Below are 19,618 nucleotides of genomic sequence, written 5' to 3'. Positions count from 1 at the left end.
TCTCCTGTGTCCTCCCCAAGTGTACAATCATAATGTGCAAATAATAATATTACCTCTTGTTTCAAAGTTGTGTATGTCTAATTTATTTTGTTTCCTTAGTTTCTTTGGTTTTCAGAATCTCCAGAACACTATTAAATAAAAGTAAACACTATTAAATAGTAAACACTATTAAATAAAAGTAGTGATAATGGTTTCCTTATTACATTCCTAACATTAATGAGAATGTGTCTCATTAATGAGAATAATGTTTTCCCATTTAATCATGATGCTGGCTCCTGAGTTGACCCAGATATATTTAATCATTTTAAGGAAATAGCCATCTTATCCTATTTTATTAAAAGTATAGTTGACCCTTGAACAATGTTTGAACTGCACAGGTTCACTTACACACATATTTTTTTTCTGTTGACCCAAGCAGTTCAAACTCATGTTGTTCAAGGGTTAACTGGTAATTGGGAATCCAAGTATGTGATTTAAGTTACATGCCAATTCTCCACTGCATGGGTGGTGGGTGCCCCTAATCTCTAAACAGGGTCAACTCGACATTTATCACAAATGGATGTTGAATTTTATCAAACATCATTTCAGCACTTTTAAAGATGACTGTGTGATTTTTTTTCTCCTCAGTTTGACTAATATGAATGTAATAGATTTACTGATATTGAACCATCTTTGCATTGGTGAAATAAATACCACTTGGTCATGATGTTTTATTATTTTACTATTCTTTTCTGCTCTATTTCCTAATATGTAAGATTTTGCCTCAAATACATAGGTAAGGTTGGCCTTGAGCTCATTTATATCACATTTGTATGACTTCTGTATGTGCTGATTTTAATGAGTTGGGGTAAATGTATTTTCCTGATTTAATTATCATGGACAGCTACATTTATGTTCCTTAGTCAATGGTGAGATTTCCTTGGCTTGGAACAGAATACGAGTGTAGAAAATGGAGTTAGGTAAAGGCTGACCATTTCTGGAAAGAGTACCTGGGCCCATATCATACGTGAGCTTTGTGTTTTTCTCAGACGTTTTTAGGAAGTATCATAAGAATATTAAGGTCTTACCTACCCTATTGATTAGGCCCATTAGCTCCTTTTATTCCCATGCCCCTGCCCAACCCACCAAACACACACACACAGACACTGTTCTTGACACATTTAACTTGTAGCTGTATACTTCCATGCAATGGAGAGAGAAAACAGTATTCCAACTGAAAGTGAGAAATTTAAAAGTCATTCAAATTGTAGTACCTTGAATTTATGATCACTCACATGAGAGCCTGCTGAAGTTTAATTTGTCTTATTTATACAACTTTCTAGGAAAATTAATAATGTACATAAACTTCTCAGAGTGTTTAAATTATTTAGGGATGTAAACTGATTTCAAGTACTTGCAAGTGCCTATTTTATACAATTTTAATGCTAATTATTATCCTTATGTAAATGAAATAAGACACTTGAGAACCTCTCTATTTTTTGAATAAACCTTTTATTTCAGTATAGCATACATGCAATAAAGTACACAAATACGGCAGACACAAATGATGAAGTTTTACAAAGGGCACATTTGTGTAATCACGTCTGAGATCAAGAGATAGAACATGGCCAGCACTCGGAAGCCTCCCTGGTGCTTCTTCCCAAATATAGGTGCCACCAAACAAAAGTACTTACCATTTGACTTTTATCATCTTGGATTACTTTCATAGTTTTTTGACTTTATAAAAATTGTATCATTGAGTATTGTCGGCAGAATTCTAAGAGGGCCCCACGCTTCCCGTCCCTGATGTACTTACGCAGTATTATCTTGTCCTCTTGAGTATGGTGGGAATATGAATACGATGGTTTCTCTGCTGTGATTAGGTTATGGGATTTTGCAAATGTAATTGAGTTCCAAACCAATTGACTTTGAGTTAATCAAAAGGGAGATTATCCTGGGTAGGCCTAACCTAATCAGGTTAACTGTTACCACAGTCTGGGCCCTTCCTGAGGTCAGAAATTTGAAGCGTGAGAAAGACACAATCCTGCTGACTCCATAGAAGTAAACTGTCTTATTGTGAAGGCCTGAGAACAGGCCTCTAGGAGCTAAGATCGACCTCCATCTGACAGCCAGCAAGAAAATGGTCCCCACGTACTACACCACTAGGAACTGAATTCTGCCAACAACCAGAATGAGCTGGAAGAGAACCCTAAGCTGCAGATGAGAAACCAGCCCACCAGACACCTTGACTGCAGCATTGGAAGACGATGAGCAGAGGACCCAGCTGAGTTGTGTGTGCACTTGTTACCTACACAACTTTGAGATAACGAATGGGTGCCATTGTGAACTGCTAAATTGGTGTTCATGGCTTCCACAACAATAGAGAACTAATACAAGTATGTACTCTTTTGTGCATGACTTGTTTCATTAAACATGGTATGTATGTTGAGGGAGTGATTTATCTATATAGTTAAATGCAGTAGTGGTTCATTCTTTTCCATTGCTACATTTTTTTATTTCCTTGTATGAATATTCCACAGTTTATTTGTGGATTCTGTTGCTGGGTACTTAGGTTGTTTTCAGTTGTTTTTATTGTGAGTAAGGCAGCTTTGAGCACTCCTACATATCCTTTCTGTTGAGTATTGTCAAAGATAAAACAAAGCCAGATAACTAGTTAAAGTAGTAAGGACAAATTTTAATTACAGTATACTATTGTGACAGGGAAGAGAGTCCAGCATGAACTGAACTCCACTTTGATTTTTACAGAAGTGGCTTGGTGTTTTGTAGGGAGAATGAGGGAGTAGGGAGAGGGGCTGAATAGAGGGCCCCACAGACAAAGAAGTGAAACGTTACTAAGGGCTGGTCAGTATAAATGCTGATCAGGCCAGCTGTGTCTGCTAGCTGGCAATTATTGAGGTTAGGAGTCTATCCTCCCACCGAGACTGGGAGAGAGTGGCCCTATCCTTCCTGATGGTTGCATTTTAAAGGACTGGCTTTCAGATTCTTGAGAAAGACACTCCTGAAGGGTAGGAGATATATATACTCACACATCTCAAAGGGACAGAGGAAGGATTCTCAACTCTAAGCCCTTTTTATGATAGTGAACTCTAAGAAAGGGTGATGGTCAGGGGCCTGTTTGAATGTGTTAGCTAGAGCATTAGCTAAATTTTTTTGTCACCCTTGAGTTTTCTCAAGTAGGTACTTTAAGGAGGGCGAGGCCCATCCTAGGGAAGTGGCCTTGAGCTGTTAGAAACTATGCTAGTGTTTAAGTCTTTTAATGTAAGAAGAAGTGAGTGGGCTAAATAATTTATGGTGAGGGTCTGTAGTTTTTATAGGCCAAGGTTAAGGCCTAGTCAAAAAAAAAAACATGTCAGAGGAGCTTGGCTAAAGTTTGTTCAAAGGGAGAAACTTTGTCAGTTATATACCTGGGGATAGAATTGATAGGTTATGGGGTAGACATGTATGGTTTGCTTTAGAAGATACTGTCAGTTTTCCAAAGTGGTTGTGCCAGTGTGTATGCCCTCCAGGAAATAGGAGCTCCCCACTGACCCACATCCTTGCTAACACTTGACAGTCTCAGTTTTGTTTTTTCGATGTCGCCATTTTTATGGAGTTGTAGTGGTTTTAATTTGCATTTATCTGATATTGATGATGCACTACTTTTCACACGCTTATTTGGATATTGTCTTGTATGAAATGTTTGGCCGATGCTTTTCTTGTGTAGATAGCACTTTCCTTATTGATTTGTAATCCAGTTAGATTTTGGATATAAAGCCTCTGTCAGATATATGTATTGTAAATATCTTCTCTCACTGTTTGGCTCACTTTTTCACTCTCTGAAAGTATCTTTCGATGAAAAGAAGTACTTACTTTAATGAAGCCAAATTTATCGATATTTTCCTTTATTGTTGACTTCGTATCCTGTTTATGAAATCTTTCCTGAGATCATAAATATGTTGTTCTATGTTACCTTCTAGAACAGCACTGTCCAATATGGTAACCACTATTTCACAATTCAGATATGGCTAGTGTGAGTGAAAGAACTGAATTGTTAATTTTATTTAATGTTAATTTAAATTTTAAAACTGAAGTAGTGTAAGATGTTTTTCTATTAAATGTATTAAATACAACTTTTTGCTTTTGATAGAATTACATTGTTCTTTAAGCTAGCTTACTATGTTTTTCTACATTTAATGAGATAATCATTTTTTTTACTTTAATCGATAATGTGTTGAATTACATGGATTATGTTTGATTTTGAAAATGTTAAACCATTACTGAGTTCCTTGGGTAAATCCAATTTGGTCATAATGTATTATATTTTTATCACTGTATTGGTTTTGCTAACTGTTTTTAGTAGTTTTGCACCTATGTTCGTGAGAGACGTTGTTCTAAAATTTTTCCTTCTTGCAATATCCTTGTCAGGTTTTGTTATCAAACTTATGCTAGCCTTGTAACACAGGTTGGGAAGGATTCCATCTTGAAAGAGTTTTAAAAATAAATTGGTATTTCTTTTTTAAACATTTAGACACAAATGCTGTCATCTAGCTTAAAATTTTCTTTGTAAAATGGTTTCTAATTATGGTTTCCGTTTCTTTAATAGACACATAACTGTTCAGATTTTTCTATTCTTATGTCAGTTTGGGTAAATCGTGTTTTTCAGTAAATTACTCCATTTTATCTAAAATTTCAAATCGTCATCAAATAGTTTATATAATACCTTCCTTTAATACCCTACGACTTTTTTCCAATAATGGTAATTTGTGTTTTCTGTCTCTTTTTTTCCTAGTCATTCTTCTAAGGAGGTTATCAATTTTATTTGTCTTTTTAAAGAACCAAATTTTCGCTTTGTTCATTTTCTGTTTTATTTCTGCTTCATCTTTATTGTCTTTCATAATCTCTTCTCATCTTGATTATCTTTCTCCTTTTAGTTTCTTTACATTCAATTGGTGGTAGATCTTACAGCATTACTTCTCAACTGTTGTTTGCATAATGTGTGTATTTAAAGCTCTACATTCCCTTCCAACCACTGCACTAGCTGCATCCTAGGCATTTTGTTTTGCCACATTTTTATCATCAGTTTCAATTATTTTCAGTTCTTTGATCCATAGATTGTTAGAAAAGTATTGCTTAATTGTCCATGTTGAGATTTTCTAGTTTTATTTTTAAATTATTTATTACTAGCTTAATGCCACTGTTGTCAGAAGACACGCTATGTATGACTTCAGTCCTTTGAATTTTGTTAATACTTGCTTTATGGCTTGGCATAGCACCAATTTAGTAAACGTTCCATGTGCTCTAGAACAGAATGTATATTCTCTAGTTATTGGGGGGTGTTGCTCTGCATATACTTATCACTTAGGTCAAATTTATTAGTAGTGTTTGCTCAAATCTTCTATATCCTTACAGTTTGTCATCTGTACTTCTAACCAGCCAGCTACAAATAGAGGTCCCCACAAACTCCTCCTTGTGTTCAATATTTTGTTAGAATGGTACAGAACTCAGAAAAACACTTACTTATACTTACCAGTGTGTTATAAAGGATATAATAAAGGAAACAGATGAAGAGCCTGATGAAGAGATACATACAGCGAAATCAAGAATGGTCCCAAGTGCAGGAGCTTCTGTCCCCGTGGAGTTGGTGTGCACCACCCTCAGCACATGGACATGTTCACCAAGCCAGAAGCTCTCTGAAGTCTGTTCTTTAGGAGTTTTTATGGAGGCTTTATCACATAGGCATGATCGATTATTAACTTGTTTTCCAGCCCCTCTCCTCTCTCTGGAGCTTGGGGGATAGGATTAAAAGTCCCACTCTTCTGATCATGGCTTGGTCTTTCCGATGACCAGCCCTCATTCAGGAACCCATAAAGAGCCTCCTCATTAGAACAAAAGTCACTCCTATCACCCAGGAAATTCCACGGGACTTACGAGTTCTATGTCAGACATTCTTTTCAGTAAATTACAAGATTTTAGGAGCACTGTCAGGAACTGGGGTCAAAGACCAAATATTAGTGGGAACCGGAGACAGAGACCAATATATGTATTTCTTGTTATTGCCTGCTATCTTACATTAAATAGTCAATTATCTTTAAAAGACATTAAAAATCACAAAGAAGAATTATTTTATATTTACCATTACTGGAGCTCTTCATTCCACTTGGTATACGAGGTCAGAAAATTAAGTTTGAGGACTTGTTGCAATAATGTTGCTAATCTTTTTTGATATCAGAGGGATTATTCATTATGAATTTGTACCAACTGGATAAATAACCAAGTTTACTATTTGGAAGTGCTGAAAAGGCTGCATGAAAAAGTTAGACGACCTGAACTTTTCACCAACAATTCATGGCTCTTGCATCATGACAATGTGCCAGCTCACACAGCACTGTCTGTGAGGGAGTTTTTAACCAGTAAACAAATAACTGTATTGGAACACCCTCCCTACTCACCTGATCTGGCCCCCAATGACTTTTTTCTTTACCCGAAGATAGAGGAAATATTGAAAGGAAGACATTTTGATGACATTCAGGACATCAAGGGTAATACAATGACAGTTGTGATAGCCATTCCAGAAAAAGAGTTCCAAAATTGCTTTGAAGGGTGAACTAGGTGCTGGCATCGGTGCAGTTTCCCAAGGGGAGTACTTTGAAGGTGACCATAGTGATATTCAGCAGTGAGGTATGTAGCACTTTTTCTAGGATGAGTTCGCAAACTTAATTATCTGACCTCATATTCCTTCTGCTACAGAATTTCTTTTAGCATTTTTTTTGTTTGCATGTCTGCTTACAACAACAAATCCTCCTCGCTTTTTTATTTTCTAAAAAAAGCCTTCACTTTTACTTCATTTTGAATGTGTTGTTTCACTAAATTATAAATTGACAGGCTTTTATTTCAGCGTTTTAATGATGTTCCATTGTCTTGGCTTATTTAGGTTCTGATGAGATATCCGTGGACATTCTTTGTTTTTCTGTATGCAATGTATCATTTTTCTTCGCTTTTAAGAAAACATATATATCTCTGTGATTTTAATTGTGTTCATCCTGCTTATGGCTTATTGAGCTTCTTGGAACTGTGGATTAATAATTTTTATTAAGTTTGCATGTGAGCAATGTTATGTCATAACTACTTTTCTCTGTTCCTGTCTCCTCCTATCTGCTCTGGCACTCCAATCACTTGTATTTTAGATCCCTTGATATTGTCCCACAGATCACTGTGGTTCTGTTTATTTTTTCAGTCTTTTTTTCTCTGTGTTTCATTTGGATAATTTCTATTGCTACTATTTAATATTTTCCTCTACAGTTTTTAGTCTACCATTAGTTAAGCTGATCCGGTGAAATTTTTATTTCAGATTTTGTATTTTTCATCCATATAAGGGCCATTTGGTTCTTTTTAAATACTTTTTACTTCTCATTCTGTTCATGTTTTCTTTTAAAATCTTGAGCAGTTTTACAACAGCTACTTTTAAATCCTGTCTACTATTTCTGCCTTTTTTGTCATTTCTGAGTCTGCTTTTATAGATTGATTTTTCTCTTAATTACCAGACTCATTGTCCTGTGGTGTTTTTTGTTTGTTTGTTTGTTTATTTAGTAATTGTTTACTACTGTGTTTCCCCAAAAATAAGACTGGGTTTTATATTAAGGTTTGCTCCAAAAGATGCATTAGGGCTTATGTGCATTAGGGGATGTCATCCTGAAAAATCATGGTAGGGCTTATTTTCCGTTTAGGTCTTATTTTTGGGGAATCCAAAAATAAGCTGCTAGATTTTGTGGCTATTACATTATATAGAGTATCTAGGTTTTGTTTATTCATTTAAAGAATATTAAGTAGGAAATAAATGTATGGAGAAGCAGTAAAGTACTTGCAGATCAATTTATTTCTTTAAAGTCTTGTGTTTAGGCTTATTTAAATGAGTCTATAATAACTTTTATTCTAGAGCTCAATTATCCCTACTACTAAAATGGGACTCTTTCTGTGGTCTCTCCTAATGCCCCCAGTGTCTGTTGTACCCTGGCTGGACAGAACTTGAACATTTCCCAGTCCTGCAAAAGCTTTAGAAATTATTTAGCCTATAACTCCCCAGCAGTATTTGCCCAACGTCAAGCCATTTCTCTCTATGTACCTATAGTTTACTATTAAGCAATAGACTCAAGGGAATCTCTACGTTCATTTCTGAAGTTGTGTTTTTTTCTCTTCTTTTTCTGCAAGCTCCCGCCTCTCCAGCACTCTCCCTCACACATTCCAACTGCCCCAGCCTGCCCAAACTTTGATCTTTGTCTTTTCAACCCAATGAATCAGCTGTGCTCTGGTAAGGTTCTTCTTACCTGTACTGCAGTCTGGAAGGAAGTGCCTCTAGACAGAGGAAGCTATTGTAATTGTGAGGCTGACCTCATTTGCTTCTGTTCTCACCTTGATCACAGCTCTGCACTGCCTGTTTTCCAGTGCCTGGAAACAGCTGCTTTGTATATTTTGTCCTGACTTCTAGGGCTTTGTGGTGGCAGATCAATTCTAGAATCAGTCACTCTGTTTCAGCCAGAGTGAAATAATGCTGCCAAATCTTTTAAACTTTGGAAATGAACAGTAAACTCCTAGAATGGATAGTTCTATGATGGAAGAGGGTTACGGGGAAGAGGTGCAGAGGCACATACATAACTTTACATAACTTTGCCAGAAGTCTAAGAAATATATTATATTTGGAAACATTTTCTCCTTGCTTTCAAAATGAAATTCAGTGGAAATATTAAATTTGTTTCTGAGAGTTAGAAAAAGTTTCAACCTTAGGTTATTATACTTCTTCCACTAAAGAAAGGTTAATCAGGCAGTTTTATTAATATTGCAGTATTGTTAATTTGGGTCATTGATAACGATGAAGCAGTGGCTGCTACTGATGCTGATAACATTTATTTAAGTACCTCCAATGAGCCAGGCACTGTGCTAGACTCTTTACATTGATTATCTTTAATCTTGCACAACAAATCTGCAAGTTAGAAATCATGATTCCCCAGAGACTCAGGGAGGTAAAAGTTCCTCAAGCTCACACACTCTAAAGTATTCAGTGGTAATTTTTGGCTGCAGCTGGGAAACAATCTCAGTTCAACCCTGACAATGACTCCTCCATTATTATGCAGCTCCCTGATTCTATCTTCACCTGAGCTTTCCCATCTGGCAAATTAAAGTGGAAAGCAGATAACTCCCTCCCCAGAGACACCGTGTTATTATATAGATGTTTTGCATTATTTTGCTTTGAATAACAGCATATGTAAATGTGCTCCTGGAGGTTAAAATTATTATTTTTAAAAAACTTGGCCTCTCCCACTGGGGTAAATAGTTGAAAGTTATGGAGAGAAAAAGGCAGACCAGAACTGTCAGTTGGCTCGGAATTGCTTCTCCACTTTCCTCCCCACCCACCCAACACATATTTCTGTTCAGGTATAAGCTGCTGGGACAGTGTAAAGAGTAGTGCGTTTCCTGCCACGGAGTCCTAGCTAGTTCTGATATTCAGTGTCTAGAGTGCGGTAATCCAGGTATTAATCATTAACTCAGCATCAGGTTGATGTGTAGGGGCAGATGTTTTTGCCGAGAAGAATAAAAGCCTCCTGTGGCACCTGGAAGACTTTATCACACATGGTCCACAGCCAGATCACAAAGAGATGCTAGTGAACATGAGCACTTTGCTGCCTCGGACCATCTACCTCTTGTTCGGAGGTTGGCATCTCCCGTCGACTTCAGCTGTCCCGCGGGCCCTGCATTGTGGAGCCCTCCCTATCTTAAACCGCTTTTCCTGGCATTTGAATCATCACTTCGATGATGTGATAATATCTGCAAGTTGGGAAAATAAAAGTGGCATTTGTTTAGCCATAATTAATGAAATATTTATGTTGCATGAGACTATGTGATAAAACCTTAGGCTTAGAGTCCTTTTGCTTCTGATTACATTTGGGATTTTTTTTTTTCTATGACCAGACATTCTGACGCCAGCTCTTTTACACTGAGCAGATGTCATGTAGTAAAAATGGGTGCCAGATGCTGTGAGCCGCAGAAGGGCGATTTGTTTAAGAGCTGGCTCTGACTTTTTTGCATTCAATTACTCTGCAGAACAAACCTTATACAAGCATTTAGGTAACTCAGCTAACTTCAGACAAGCATTTTAATAATAGATTTCATCTCTGAATGCATTCTAAGCAATACACCATATAAATGGTGTTTAAGGAATTAATTGATTTCTGCATAATACCTTTATTTTTAACGTGAAGAGAGAGCTGCAAAGCTCTTGGCAGGGACCCAGAGATGTAATTAACATGGAGGGCCAAATTTTCAGTTGCCCTTAGGTACTGCCGCCTCAGGCTCACGGCAGGTGCAGTGAGGGGAGGGCAGGGAGGGAGAGAATGGGGGTAGAGGAGAGGAGGGAGAGGCAGCTTTGGGTCACTAAGTAAGAAAAGAAGCTATGAGTTCAGTGAGTTCTTCTGTTCTCATTTCAGGTCCCAAGCGTGTCCCCATCAGGGCGCAGGTGACAGAGCCTGCCTCTTCCACCACCTCCTCCTCTGCAGATGAAGAATTTGATCCCCAGCTTTCTTTGCAGTCAAAGGTAACAACACTTGGCAAACCAAAAAGGGCCTTGGCTTGTGGGGCTGTTTACCATCCAGATTTCAGACCCAATGTGGGCTCCAGCTGCAGTGGTTTCATTAGGAGGATCACGTTTCATTGCATCTGACAGCAACTGCTCTTTCTACCTGGACTACCCCAAGAATTATCTCTTTTTTGTTGTTATTGTTAATTTTTATAAGCTTGCCTTTCTCAGAGATGTAAAATTGAAAAGGGGAAAAAAAACACGTATTGACTTGAAACCATTTGGTGACTGCAGCTCTTACATTGGGTTTAATTTGTGGTCCAACAAGCAAACTATCGAAAAAATTACAACAAGCAGATGCATATGTCCCTGGGGGAAGCACAGCTTCATTTAAGAAACACTCGAGGCAGATTGCATGGAAAATGTTATGTTTATTCTAATCAGAAATATGAAATGAACCATGCGGTTGCATGTAGACATGGATACTTCAAGGATCCCTGCTGTGGAAGGAACTAGCCGGGACTGGCTGGGGAGATGGCAGGTCTCCTTCTTGCTTAATGAGCATTAATATTGCTGGTGAACACTCTAAACGACTCCCGTGCCCATGGATTTGAAAACACAAAAATTGTTATACGTCTTTAAATGTGTTTGTCACATACACAGAGACACGCGTCCCATGACCAAAGCTCACTATTGTTTTCTTTATCCACTGGGGCTAGAGCAGTTTCAGGGGGCTGGGGCACTGAATGGCTGGACCTAAAATGATTCCCGGGTGGACAGAGACACAGTTCACTGCTCTGGCAGTGTTTATTTTTTGGAGCAGTGAGGATCTGAAGAGAAAAGGGAGAGAACCAAATTTATTTACTTAGAGTCAACTTTTCCATATCTGGCACTAGGAGCTTTGGCGTCATCTCAAGTCACTCAGGGGTTCCAGCTCCCCACGGCCCTGCCTGGAGCAAGTCAGGAGGAGGCTGGGACATGGCATGAGTGTGTGTGTGTGTGTGTGTGTGTGTGTGTGTGTGTGTGTGTGTGAGAGAGAGAGAGAGAGAGAGAGAGAGAGAGAGAGAGAGAATGAAGGAATGAGAGAATATGGATGGACTCTTAATTTTCTAACTGGGTGTCTCTGATTAGTTTGTTACTCAACATAAATTAATTCTATGTTTTGTGTTGATTTCAGGGATTTCCTTACTGCCCCCCTTACCCCTTGAGTGACCCTGAGTTATTTCTGTATTCGAATGAGGCAGAGGCCCCAGCATCAGCCATCCTGACACTTGGAAAATAAGAGAATGGCGTGGCCCAAATACATCAAAATAGCAAGAAAATGATATCTAGGGCAAACCTTGCAGATAGCCCCTTGTGCCCTGCTGGCCCAGAACAAAGCCAGGCATCACTTCAGCTTGCCTCCTTCGCCTGGTTTCTGATATGGCTTGCTCTGGCAGGAAGAGAAGGTGGCCAAATGGTTACTCCTTTACGATTTCCCAAGGGCTCACACAGAAGGGACGAAGGGAGTTTTTTCCCCTCTAGTTGCCTTCTCCCTTCTGTCCCTTCAGGTGTGTCCCCAGACGTGTGGCACAGAGCACATGTAGCTCAAATGAAGCTTTGCACAGAAAACTGGAGACAGGATATGCACACTCCAACTCTTCTCATTGCTTTGCCGCCACCCCACCCCCGCTCCATCCCCAGGGCTTCTACTCCCAAACCAATGGCTGGGTCTGAGAGACTGGAGCATCTTTTTCTTCTTTAGTCCTTAGTCTTTCTCTTCCTCTCTGTATCGTCATCACCATCACTGAGGATATAAGAACTGTGCCTGGCACATCGTAAGGCTATATGAGCGTTAATAAATCATGCTTCATTTCTATGTCAACATCTTTTAATAAAAAGCCACAGAGGAGTTTCTTTCCTCCTCTAGGTTCTGTTTTGCTGACTTTTGATAAAACAGTTGGGGTTTGGCAGCTTTGCTGCTGGGAAGTGCTAAGACGGCACAGGGCTGTTGAAGTATCCTCCCTTGGAATTGTATTAAAAATGGTCTTAATTTAGAGGAAAACTTTGCCATTTCTCTAAAGCACAGATCGTTGATGTGCCTGGACAGTATTTGGCACAGGAAAGGTCGAATTACTAATTGTGTCACCTTGGGCAAGTTATGTAACCTCTCTGAGTTTGATATCCTTACCTGTAAGGTTTAATTTGAGGGCTAAATAAGATGATGTGTGTGAAGTAATCAGTACAGTGTCTGGAACATAGCACTCAATAAATGCTGAGCGTTACTACGTAGGTTAGTATATTGTAAACTCGAGAGATATTTGGTAAGTAAATGAGCTGACTCCCCATAGACTAAGTTAGACTATCTCTGGATGACAATTACCAGTGATCTCTACCATGCCCCCCTCCCCAGCATTTCCAGAAGGGTACTGGCTGCCTAATAGAGGGGTTCCCCCACCCAAATGGCCCAGAACCTCTTTTCAAAGTGGTTGGCAGTCAATCTGGAAGTCACCCCCTAGAGATAGAGATGATATTATATGGAATAAGTTTGAGTTCTGAGAACCAAAATTTCCTTCCAAGGATGGGATCTTTAGGATTCTAGATCGTAAGAATTCTAGAAAAATCAAGTTTCATCATTGAGATAGATGTTTTCACCAATGATCTATAGACATTCTGAACCCTGAAGCTGGATGCTTTCCTAAGCAGAGTGATGGTCTCTCTAGAGAATGGATGACAGAATGACAATGATCCAAGAAGCCCTGGAAAGACACATGCTTTTCAGGCACAATCTCCAACCTCTGTTATGAACTCAGATTCCTCTGGCAGTATCTGGGGTCAGCCCTGGTAGGTCTATTCACCACTTGTAAATTTATGGTCCTTTGAATGACCAAACATTCAGTTCAACCACAGTTATTGAATACCCAGGCACCAGCCTAGCTGTAACAATGTTCTAATTCCATATTTGTTTCTGCCAGCATTAAAAAGGAATTTCTAGCATGCTTTAATCCTCACCCTAATGTAGAATATTGGTGTGTATGCTCAGAGAAAGCAAATGCATACTAGGACTAGCCCAATTTGAACATATATTTTGTATATCTAGGTTGTACACATATGTATAATATATATACTCCTACACACATACACATATAATATATATATACTGTTACACCCCAACTCTCATATAATAGATGAAAATAATAGATTGTAGTAAAAAATTATAATTATGCTCATTTATAATATAATAATCATACTACTACTACTAATATAAATGGCACTTACTGAATAGCTATCATATATATTTTTCAAATATTCTGCAAAGGGCTTGATCCACCTTATCTCATTTAATCCTTATTACATCCCTACAAGGTAGGCATTAAATCGTACTCATGTCTCTGAAGAGGACACTGAAGTTCCGAAAGTGTGTGACATACTGAAGTTCACGCAGCTCAGCTGGGGATTGATGCCAGCTTTGTTTGCTCCTGGCCCAGTGCTTACCCATTATCGTCTGCTGTTTCTCCAGTCAGAAGTTATCTCCTGAACTTTCAAATATGTGGAGCTGGCCTCACTGCTACTTCTTCTTTCTCTGGTATCTAAAACCTGGAAGTGACACCATTACAATGTAGACATCTATTTTAAAAGCATCAATTTGGAAAGTTCTGTATTTTACAAGCCCAGGCACACAGAGAACCCAGTGACATTAATGATGTATTTGTACAAGCAAAGTGAAGTGGGGAAGAGAAGCAATCTTATGCCTCTCTCCAGCCAAGAAACCCTTTCATTTGATTTAGATATGCTCCTCTATTCCCAGGTTTAAGTTTAATTAGGCCATGCAGACCCAACCTAAGGACTACTTAAAGCTGTTAACTTGTTTTCAGGTAGTGTGTGTGTGTGTGTGTGTGTGTGTGTGTGTGTGTGTGTCCGTCCCAGGCTCATCATCATCCCTGGGCCTTCTGGGAACACCTATCTAGAGTATAATTTTTATAATATTCCTTCCTTCAACTGAACCAAGTCAGTGCTCTATAAAGCTACTCCCCACACACACACACACACACACACACACACACACACACACACACACACACACCAGTTTCCCAATCTTGTACTTCCTAGCCATATGTGGTGATTTAAGTTTACACTTAAACCCATTAAAATGAAATAAAATTTTAAATTAAATTTTTTAATCACACTAGCCTCATTTCGAGTATCCAATAGCCACAAGTGGCTGGTGGCTTCCACCTTTTAGACAGCACAAATATAGAACATTTCGACCATTGCAGAAGGTTCTATTGGATGTCATTGTTCTAGAAGCTAAGCACTGATTTGGTTGGAGAGGGCAGAAGCCTATGACAGTATTTGATAAATTTCAACCCCATTCTTCTCAAACATGAATTTTTTTCTTCTCTGTTGGTTTTTATAGGAGGAGAAGACACTTAGAAGAAGAAGGAAGCTGGAAAAAGCAACAAAACAATTGGTTAAGCAAGAAGAGTTGAAAAGGCTTCATAAAGCTCAGGTCAGAAAATAAACTTGAGATGAATGAGGGGGTCTGGGATCCTGGGAATCTGGACCGGAAAGCCCTTTGGAGGTCTGTGTATTGATTGCACTGAGGGAGGTGGGCTGGAGAAAGACGATTCCTCTTCTGTGAGCCACCAGGTGTGTGGCCATTCTAAAGACCCTGGTTCATTCCTTGGTGGGACCCTGGGGCTTGGAGAGCCCAGCTATTGAGCTGGCCCACTTCCAGGCCGTATGCAGGCATGTTTCCAGCAAACTGAGCCTGAAATGACAGCCAACACATGGCTTTGAGAACCATCCCAGATCTTGACTTCGTCCTTGTAGCAGTGGCCTTAGTTTTGTCCTCTGTGAGGGCACAGCCTTCTTCCATCTTCCTGACAGTGTCTTTGCTAAAGTCACAACTATTAGGGGCTGCCTCTATTTCAAAATTCGTTGAAACCATAAGCATCCAGCATCCGATCCCATTTCCTGGCATACTGCAAACATTTCTGCCCAAGTGGATCTGCCCACCTCTATCACAGACAGGCAACATAGAGCAGAAAGTCAAGGCTTTCTCCCTCTCCCTGAGGACCCCAAAGCTATCCTTGAAGAACAGTTAGGTTTTAGGACAAAAGGACTCAGGGCAACCACTCATATTAATCCAGTATACGCTTATATCCTTTTCTCCAGTTATCCCCTTTATCCGACCATGTAGACCTATATGTCGTTTCTGGCAGGACGGAAGTCATTGAACCCAACCTCCCTTACCCTTCATAGTGGCTGACTTGAGAGCTCCCAGTGGACAGGGAAAATTCCCATCAACCCCCTCTGTCCACTCTCAACTTCTGAAACAGGTTTCTTTGCCTTCTGAGAACAAGATAAGTCTTTTTGATGTGGATTGGCAAACTCAGCAATGTCCTCTTCTTCTATTTTCAGATAGTAGGTGGTGATAAGAGAAGATTTACAATGGCCTTTTGAGTCCTATTTTGAAGCCCTTGTTAGTCTTTGAGATTTTCATCCTTAGCTTCTAAAGAATGACCACTATATCGGCCAGCTTGGGCTGCCATAACAACATACCACAGAGTGGGTGGCTTAACCAACAGAAATTTGTTCTCTCACAGTTCTGGAGGCTGGAAATCCAAGATCAAGTTGCCTTCAGGGTTGGTTTCTGGTGAGGACTCTCTTCCTAGCTTACAGACAGCCACCTTGTTGTGTCCTCACGTGGCCTGCGTTTCTGTGCACATGCAGAGAAAGAGAAAGACAGATCAATCTCCAGTGTCTCTTCCTCTTCTTATGAGGACACCACTCGTATCAGATTAGGGCCCCGCCCTCATGACCTCATTTAACCTTTTTTACCTCCTTTAAGGCCCTGTCTCCAGACACAGTCCTTTTGGTCGTTCGGGTTTCAACATAAGAATTTGGGGGGACTCTACTCAGTCCATAACAACCGCATAGCCATAATTGCAAAGTAATCAGTAATAAAGTTATTTAAATGTTTCCCTTCCTTTGGCAATTCTACACTATGCCAGCAAGAGATGGATTTATAAAGATATAATTATTCCTAAAAGAAACACAGAGAGGAAGTGGGCATGAAATTACAAGTAGTTTTAGATAGAATTCCCGTCTAGTTCAGATTTTATGTTTGGGGCTTAAGCACTCTTAGCCGGCACAAGAAGAGCCAGGTGGCTGCTCGAGACCCAACCCTGCTCAATTCTCTTCATAGGATTGGAGGTGTTTTGGCAATTGTACCCCTGAATCCAGGGGAGACTTAAAAAAAGTGGCGTTAAGGAGGAAGCAGAGTGAGCAGAGCTGGAGTAAGATAGAGGAAGAAGAACACACACATTCTACCTGCCCCAACAACTGCCAGTTTCTTTAATATACCTAGCCTGCCAGGTGCAAAATTTGTTCTGCCAAGAGAGGTGCCTTTTGGCAGCATGGTGTCTGAAAGCAGAGAAAATTGACAGGATGAACAAAATGTACATAGGAAAGGCTTTCCCTTCGTTTTCCTTTCTAATATACACAAGAGAGGACTAGCTAGTAGAGAAAGTAAACGTAAAAATGCAAACCCAGTCATGGCCCAAACACTGATAGGTGCCAATGGTGAATCTAAGGAGAGTGTGAGGTTGTCCCTTAATGGGATAAATATCTTGTGTCTTAATAACCTGCTAGTAACAAAGCCACCATACGCTTGCACAGTAAAAGGCCCCTGGGCATTTAGTCCCGTGGTGCAATGAAAGAATAGGTACAATCTGTAGCTGGGGACAGGAGCCAGACAAACCAAGAAAGAAACACCCAGCCCCAGGAGTTGGCCCCAGTCTCCTGCTCCAGATCAGCTTCTTGGAGGGCTCTACTGGCTCTTCTTGGGAAAATGGAATGTAAGCATGCTCTGTGTTTGCCTCCAGAATAGGCAAACTGTCCTACTCTGAGTAGCGGCTGCAGCTCCGGTGGTTCTGCCATGACACAGTCAGAGGCTGAGGCTCTGAGGTCCAGGAGCCATGATCACCGCCCACCGAGCCGGGCAGCCTCTGCCTAAGAGCACATCTGTGGGATAGGCCTCGTCAAAGGGGACCATTTTAACGTCTACTTGGGGGCAGACTGCGCTGATACACAGACTCCTTGCTTTATGTTCTCATAGTAAAGAAGGAAAATGTCAAGTTCTAGTTGTTTGTAGATTTGGAGGTCCTGATCCAATTAATCAAAGAAGTGACATCACAAATTAAAGGGCTTCTTCCTCTTGGAAAGTAAGTGGCAGAATGGGCCCCCTCCTGTGGCTCAGCATATTGAAAGTCCCCGTGTGACGGAAAATCCTGGCATTGCAGGCCATCCAGAGGCAGCTGGAAGAGGTGGAAGAACGACAGAGGGCTTCCGAGATCCAGGGTGTGAGGCTGGAGAAGGCGCTCAGAGGAGAAGCAGGTAGGCTTCCGGCAAACCTGGGCCCAGGTCTCTGGTCTGAGAATAGTGCTGGTCTAACCATCTGGGCAAAACAGTGAGACTGTGTCACGCTCTGTGGGTGTGTCAGCATAGACAGATGGCGCTAAATCCACAGGTGCTTCACACTTTCACAATCAACCTTTTGAAATTACTAGGGGTACCGGTCCGCCTGAGGACCTTGTCACCGGGTTTCTGGGCTGCCCAGTTATCCACTGCTAGTAGAAATGTTCTTTGAAATTCATGGGTTGAGATAAATTCAGGAGAAATATTTGGGCATTCAAGCAACGTTGGTAGTGATTCATAACCTGGACCTGGAGTCATAATCCTGGTTTCTCCTTTTGCTCACTGTATGACGTTGGGCCAATCACATTCTAAATCTTTATGAACTTTTGTCCTCTAAAATGGGGATAATAGTAGTTTTCTACCTTATAGAGCTGATGTAGGGATTAAAAAAGAAATTACATATATATGTTATCTATACTGTGTTTCCCCAAAAATAAGACCTACCCGGACAATCAGCTCTAATGCATCTTTTGCAGCAAAAATTAATATAAGACCATCTTATTTTACTATAAGTCCCAGTCTAATATAATATAATATAATATAATATCGAGTCTTATATTAATTTTTGCTCCAAAAGATGCATTAGATCTGATTGTCTGGCTAGGTCTTATTTTCGGGGAAACAGGATATATATACATATATATATATATCAAGCAACGTATATATAATTCATACATATATATGAATTAGCACATTGTCTGGCACTAAATGTTAACTATTCCACTGATAGCTTTGGATTCTCAGATTCAAACAGAATTTACCTGGTGAAGGCCTACCATGTGTTGGACATGAAGATGGTGGGTCTAAAATGATGAGTGTGACACAGTTTCTGCCTTTGAGAAGTTTATAGTCCATTGAGCGACACAGATATGTAAAGAAATAAACCACAATACAAGAGGACAAGTGCTGTTATAGGAACAAGCATTAGGGTGCAATGGGAACAGAATCAAGAGGTTCCTAACTGGTCCTGGGGAGAGAGGCAGTCAGGCTAGGCTTCCTGGAAGAGGTGATCTATTAAGATGAGACCCAGAGGAAGAACAGGAGTTAACCAATGAGGTGAGGAGATCGTTCTGGCAGAGGGAGAAGCACCTGCAAAGGCCGTATGACGAAGTCATGCCTACAATACTGTGAGGACGGCTCCCAGAGCCTTGCAATGGTCCATCCAAGTGAGGGGCCTGTGGTTTCAGTTTGATTAGTTGTATGGTTAAGTTGTCTCTGGATATAAGGGAATTTTGGGGGTCTGCCTTTACCCCCTGTGTGCCTCAGTTTTCTTGTTGGTACAGTAAGAGTGGTAAGCATGTCTGTTTCTTGGATGTGTGGTAAGGATTGGCTAAAACAATTTATGTGGAAGCCCTAGCATAGCGCCTAATTGTGGGATGGATGGGATAGATAGTTAATAAATATTTGTTCCTTTTCTTACTAAAATACACTATTCTTTTTCTTGCAAAGAAAACTCAAATCCATTCATCAGAAATAGGCTTCACTACAAAAATTATAACTGTTTCTTGCTGCTTGGAGTGAGAGTCACTGCCTGTCTTTACAGCTGCTGCTGGAAATTTTGGTACAATGAACTGCCCTTGTTTGATGTTTGGTCACAGTCCCCATCAAGAAAGC

At 40.0% G+C, this 19,618-nt stretch overlaps 1 protein-coding gene across 10 annotated transcripts in view; it reads left to right on the top strand.

Moving 5' to 3' along the window:
• Nucleotides 1–19,618, top strand: part of MICAL2 (microtubule associated monooxygenase, calponin and LIM domain containing 2) — a 207,570-nt gene that overhangs the window by 166,105 nt on the left and 21,847 nt on the right. For all 10 annotated transcript variants that reach the window (XM_033121332.1, XM_033121339.1, XM_033121337.1 and 7 more), the window contains 3 exons: nt 10,455–10,561; nt 14,940–15,032; nt 17,830–17,923. In XM_033121332.1, coding sequence (XP_032977223.1) covers nt 10,455–10,561; nt 14,940–15,032; nt 17,830–17,923 — 294 coding nt within the window. The remainder of the gene's footprint in view (nt 1–10,454; nt 10,562–14,939; nt 15,033–17,829; nt 17,924–19,618) is intronic.

The sequence above is a fragment of the Rhinolophus ferrumequinum genome, chromosome 11 (genome assembly GCF_004115265.2).
Source record: "Rhinolophus ferrumequinum isolate MPI-CBG mRhiFer1 chromosome 11, mRhiFer1_v1.p, whole genome shotgun sequence".
NCBI lineage: Eukaryota > Metazoa > Chordata > Mammalia > Chiroptera > Rhinolophidae > Rhinolophus > Rhinolophus ferrumequinum.
The sequence above is the reverse complement of the archived record's forward strand: the minus strand, read 5'-3'. Positions and strand labels throughout refer to the sequence as shown.